The sequence below is a fragment of the Eurypyga helias genome, unplaced genomic scaffold (assembly GCF_000690775.1).
Source record: "Eurypyga helias isolate BGI_N326 unplaced genomic scaffold, ASM69077v1 scaffold16561, whole genome shotgun sequence".
In the NCBI taxonomy this organism is placed as follows: Eukaryota; Metazoa; Chordata; class Aves; order Eurypygiformes; family Eurypygidae; genus Eurypyga; species Eurypyga helias.
In genome coordinates, this window is record NW_010232928.1 from 1 (window position 1) to 5586 (window position 5586).

Here is a 5586-nt window from a genome sequence, read left to right on the forward strand (position 1 = left end):
GCCGGGCTCGGCTGGGAGCCCCACCACCCCGGGCAGGGGGTGCCCTTCAGCGAATTCACCTTTGCTGTGGTGTTAGTGGCCTGGATAACTCGTCCTTCCTTTCCTTCTGGGGCCCACGAAACCACTGGAGGTGTTAACCTTCTGCTCTCCAGGTGCGTGTCTGCCATCTTCCTCCAGCTCCTCCGGGCTGCGGGAGTGCCAGGCCCTCTGCCCTTGGCACGTTGGCTCCCACAGCGTGGTCAGGTCACAGCCTTGGTGCTTGTATTCATCCCACTCCTTGTGTCTTCGTTATCTCTGCAGCTTTCGGTCTGCTGCTTTTCCCAAAAGGGCCTGTTTTGGGACCTGTTTCTAAAACGCGGGGTGGCAGCAGGATTAGGGCCGTGACTGAGTGGACGGGCAGTTCTGTGTCGACTGCCGCCTGGGGTGACGGATGGCAGCAGTAGGGTGAGCCGGCCCTCGGTAGATTTGCTTTCTGAAGGGAAAGCCTGTCTGGTTTAAAACCTCTGATTCATCAGGGGAACAAACAGGACGTGCTCAAGGGCTCAGTAACACTCAAATGCAGTAGAAGTTGCATGAGTCTTACTGGAGGGATTAGTGAAAGGTGCTACTGGATTCCTTAAAACTGTCTTGTAGGTGGTGACTGCTGCCATTGAGTCTGTGAGCTTTGAGGAGGAACAACTTCCTAAAGAGAGAGAAACTATGACCTGGAAACCCACAAAAGGTAAGCTCAAAACGTTAGAAAACAAAAGCAGATGTGAGTAATGGAAGTTACACTCTGCTTGAGGAAAGATACTTAAAACTTTTTGGTAATGTATGGACAATGCCTCTTCAGTTACTGCACTATATTATTTCTGTGTGCTTACTATGTATGCCCAGGTGCAAAAGGAATTAATACTAAAAAACAAAAAACAAAACCCCAAACCTTTTTGTTTTTTCCTTAAACCAGAGATGTGGTTTTTCAGCATACCTATTTTTTAAAAATGCCAATAGGTGAATGTGAAACAAGACTGCTGGGTCCTTTGTCCTTGTTTAAAGAGTTATGTGGAAAATCCTGACTTGGGCTAGTGTTGTGATGCAAGCCTGTGTCCAGTGTTCCTAAGCATCTGAAACCTGAAACAGCACTGTAGTGATACTACATATATAAGAAATTGCATATATTATAATTAGATTAGTAGTCACACTGCATTTGCATACCTGTCTGAATTATTGTATGCTAAGCATTTAATTGTTCCTGTGTAATTCCTAAGTATCTTCCTTGGCTTTCTATTGGTTTTAGAATGTTTGCTGAAGAATATTGCAAATGTTCTTGATAGTGAGTCTGAAGAAAGTGATTTTTCTGATACCTCTCACAATGAAAATGATGTCAGTGGCTCTGCTGGTGACTGTGTTCATACACATTCTGACCTGGAAGACCTGTCCATTGAAGTCTCCAGTACGCCTGAAGCTGTAGCTTTTCCAGAGCTGCAAACTGCTGCTGTGTACGAGGTGGAGGACTGGGATAAAGAATTGGAGGACTCTGAATGTAATCCTTATGGTAAGTACAGATTTACTTGCGCTTTGTTGGACTTTTGGATAGTATGTGATTGGAGGTAGGTGCTTTGCAGGGCAATGTGTTTAAATAACTCCAAACAACGTTCCGTTTAGGGAAGTAATTTTTTTTTGTTGTTGATGACCTCATGGATTTGTGATGCATAATTTTGTTGCCAAATGTAAGCTTTAAAGGCAGTGTTGTGAAGTTTACGTGGAAGTCTTGCCTGAGCAGTTAAATTGTTAGGGTGTGGGATGGTAAGGAGAGGAATGTGTGTATCAGGTTTCTCTGGGGAAGTTAGTAGGGTATCTTGGTTCTTCTGAAGCAGAAGAGAAAGGTACATGGAGTGCAGGAATATAACTTCTGTGTGTAAACAGAGTTCTTCCTTGCCTCCAAGAAAATTAATCCAGAGCATGGAGTTCTCTGGAGGGGAGGAGTGCAAGTGCTCAGTTGCTGTCCTGAATATGGTTTATTATTTTTTCTGTAGGGTTTTGTTGTTGTTGTATGGTAGTGGGTTTTGTTTTGTGGTGATGTTGTGGGTTTTTTTTTCCTTTGGTTATTTTTTGAAGTTTGATCCTCTTAAGTGGTTATGCATGTGATCTGTTCCACAGGCAAAGGTGACAATGGATAGGAGCAGTTTCATCTGTATCTTTAGATTTGTATTAATTCTCCAGTTTGTAAACTGTTCTGTGGTGACTGTTGCTTTGAACTGAGAGTCTCAGTCTTGTATGTGCCAGGCCGGGTGTTAGGATGGAATGAGTGGATGGAGTTTAGCCAGCAGTGGTGACCTGCTGTGTCTTTGTTGATGCAGAATAGTACCATTTCCATTTTCTTTTCATTAACGTGAATATTTTGTAATTAATACAAACACTCTTTTCTTTGCCTAGGAAGTATCAATTCTCTGTTTATTTTCATTCCATATATGTCTGTTGTGTTGAAATTCCATTGTTTGATAACAGAAAGAAGTGGGAAAGTTTTTGCAGCCTTCCTATAAAATCATTGTGAATTAAAAATGGAAATACAGTAGTTTTTTTTCACACTGGGTAATCTGAGAAAAAGACTATTTTCTTTTTGGATGTTTCCCCCTCTTCCATCCTGGCCTTTCCTTTTCATCTCTCATCTGCTCAAATTTATGGAATGTTTTGATTTCCCCCCCCCCGAATTGTCACAATTTCACTTAATTTAACTAACTCATCCCTACCTGTGGCTTATGCTCTTCAAATCCTCGCCAACTCGGAATTAGTGATTATGGGATTCAGGTGCATGTGAAGGATACTGAGTACAAATGTCTGAATTGTTAACTCAAAAAATGTGCTTGGTCCATCATTTCATGGCTTTTGAACAACTCCTTTAAAAGCTTGTTTGGATGGCTTGTTTGGCAGTGCTACTGGAAAGCTGGCACGTGGATATACTGTGGTGGGTTCTCTGCTGCCCTGTACTCTGGGCTTTTTGCTCAGTCCTTTCAGTGTCTGCTGGCTAGAAATATTTTGCTTCTCTTTAAGGACTTTGCCCTGTTTTTGTGCGAGGCTGGTTAAATAACTGGTTTATTAGGCTTAATTCTAGCCTAGTGGAAATGTTCAGAGCTGGCTTTTACAGGACCCCACCTTTCCCTTCTGTCCAGTGACCCAGTTCTTCAAGGTTGCGGAGGGCTCCTGTTTGGGATGTGGTTATGGAGACATCAGGAAAGGGGAGGGGAAATAAAAATAATGGTTTCATGAGCCTTTTGTGCTTGGAGGAAACATAGAAGCACTGCATACACTGTAAGAACTGGTGTCAGATGTTCTGAATCCAGGTACGTCATCGAGCTTTTTGGAAAACTCTAGTCTCTGTGGCAAGAACCTTCATTAAAATGAAAAAAATTGCTAAATTCAGCTTTGTTTGCTTTGTTTGTAGATCTAATTTACAAGTGCTGGCAGATTAGATAGAAATACTGAACTGGAAGATGCTGTAGACCTGCAACATAGTCTACCACACAATACCACTCTTTTTCTAAGTATCTCCCATGGTTTATATCTTTTCTTTGATCTTCTTTAGATGCTGGTGATTTCTACTGTGGAAGCTTTCAGGAAAATAATCTTTTGGCCTCATACCCGTGGCGAGAGGACTCGTTTTACGACCCAGGCTGTCACCATGCAGCTTGCCTTGCGTTTTCACCACCGGTTAGAATGACTGAGGCTGGCCAGTTTGATGATGCTGATGAATGAGGCTGATCCTGGTCAGAGCTGAGTTGGGTTATGTTCTTCACCGATTTAGTCATGTTAAGTCCTTTGGCTTGCTTGCTGAGTTTTCTGTAAGGCTGGGAATGCTACACCGTTTCCCAGATTTGCTTGGAGTGCTGCTGAGCTGTTCGTACCCTGACTGTACTTGACCTCTGGAAGCGAGAGTGCAGGTGATAGGTGTAAACAGTCAATGCATTTCTGGACTTTTTGTTTGTATTATATAGACCTGTTGTTGATAATGGGTTGCTCGAGAGGAAGTATTTAATTTCTAAACTTCAACTTGTTTGCCAAGCTTTGCCAGTTTTGACATGCTGCGATGTAATGCAGTTTTCTTTTGTTTTCATATGATGCTGTTAAATTGGTTTGGATAGCTTTAAAAACCCTCCCTCTTTCCAACATCTCTGCTGTAATATTATGTTGTAGTTTGTGATTTTGTATCTAATACTGGCGTTTGACAAAATTAGCCATGACAAATACAGAGTGGTTTTGTTTTTATTTTTAAGTGTTTCAGTAAGAAGGAATTATAAATATATGATACACAACTTGCAAATGCACATGTGGATGTATTGTAGGGCCTGCTGCATCCAATGGGAATACTGGGTGCTTAAGACTCTCCTAGCAAAGGTTTCTCCACAACAGACCTTCTCGTATATGGGCATATTATCCTCCAGCCTCACAGTTGTCTTTAACGTACTCATGTGACATCAGACGTGTAATGACGAAGAAAACATCTATGCTTACACGGTGTCAAGCAGTATATAAGGTGTCCTGCAAGCAGAAGTGAATTAAGGTTCCTGATACTGCTGATATATTTGTTTTGTTGTTGTTTGTGTTGTGGTAAATGAGGAAATGGGAGCACAAAATACCTCCATAAGAGAATAAGCTGGAACTAGAACCATATCCTTGCTTTGCTTTGGAGTTAAAGGAAACGTTCTCAGATGAACGTGGATTGAATGGCTAGTCACTTGAATAACAGTAATCTTCTACAGGTGCTCATGTTTCTTTAATCACTTGTCTCAGAAACTTTTTGATGGCTTTTTGTTTTGACACTGGCTGATACTGGTGCACCCATGTTTGTTTATTCTCAGGTGAGGAGTTAATAGTTACCACTGGAACACTTTTTTAAATCATCTAATGTATAACTTACGCATTAGTTTGGAAGGAGGCAGTGAATGACACAGTGATGCTTGCTTAATCTTTTCCTTGATAGCAGAGGAGGACGAGAGCTTGGAAGAGTATTTTATTCTGGTACCTGTCAGTTCCTGGTTATGTCTCAGTACCTAGCAAGCAACCAAAGTAAAGATTGGAAGCTGGTGGTGAGGCTGCAAGAAAGAGGGCTGTTCTTTTACTCCTATATGATGGAGTGACCTAGGGATTAGTAGTTCCATCAAAGATTATTTCTGCATGCTTCCAGAACACATACATATTGTGGAAAGCACAGTCTAACAGGCTTCTCTCTCTGCATGGCAAGAAAGCCGTAGCTGTGCTTTCTGAGGCATCAGGGTGGTTGCTCTGTGTTATCAGAGAGAGGGTGCTGCTTCGAGTCCTGCATTAGTTAGAACATGCACGTGACTATGGAATAGAAGAGAGATCTGACCATGCCCAGTTTACTGGGTTTGGATGTATAGTGGCTTCTTGCTGGCAGACAACCAGTTGACCACGAGCCAGCTATGAGCACTGTAGCCAAGGCGGCTAGTAGCATCCTGGGGTGCATCATAAAGAGACTGTCCGGAAGGTCAGGGGAGGTTATCCTCCCCCTCCACTTTGCCCTAGTGAGGTGTCATCTGGAATACTGTATCCGATTCTGGGCTTCCCAGTTAAAGAAAGTTGGAGTCCAAC

At 42.4% G+C, this 5586-nt stretch overlaps 1 protein-coding gene across 1 annotated transcript; it reads left to right on the top strand.

Annotated features, from left to right (window-relative positions):
* Nucleotides 1-633: 633 nt before the first annotated feature.
* COPRS (coordinator of PRMT5, differentiation stimulator) lies at nucleotides 634-3732 on the top strand (the record flags this gene model as incomplete). The annotated part of the gene is given in 3 exon segments (XM_010161572.1): nucleotides 634-754; nucleotides 1277-1534; nucleotides 3563-3732. Coding segments are annotated over 3 exon segments (549 nt in total), but the record flags the coding sequence as incomplete, so codon positions are not given.
* Nucleotides 3733-5586: the final 1854 nt, after the last annotated feature.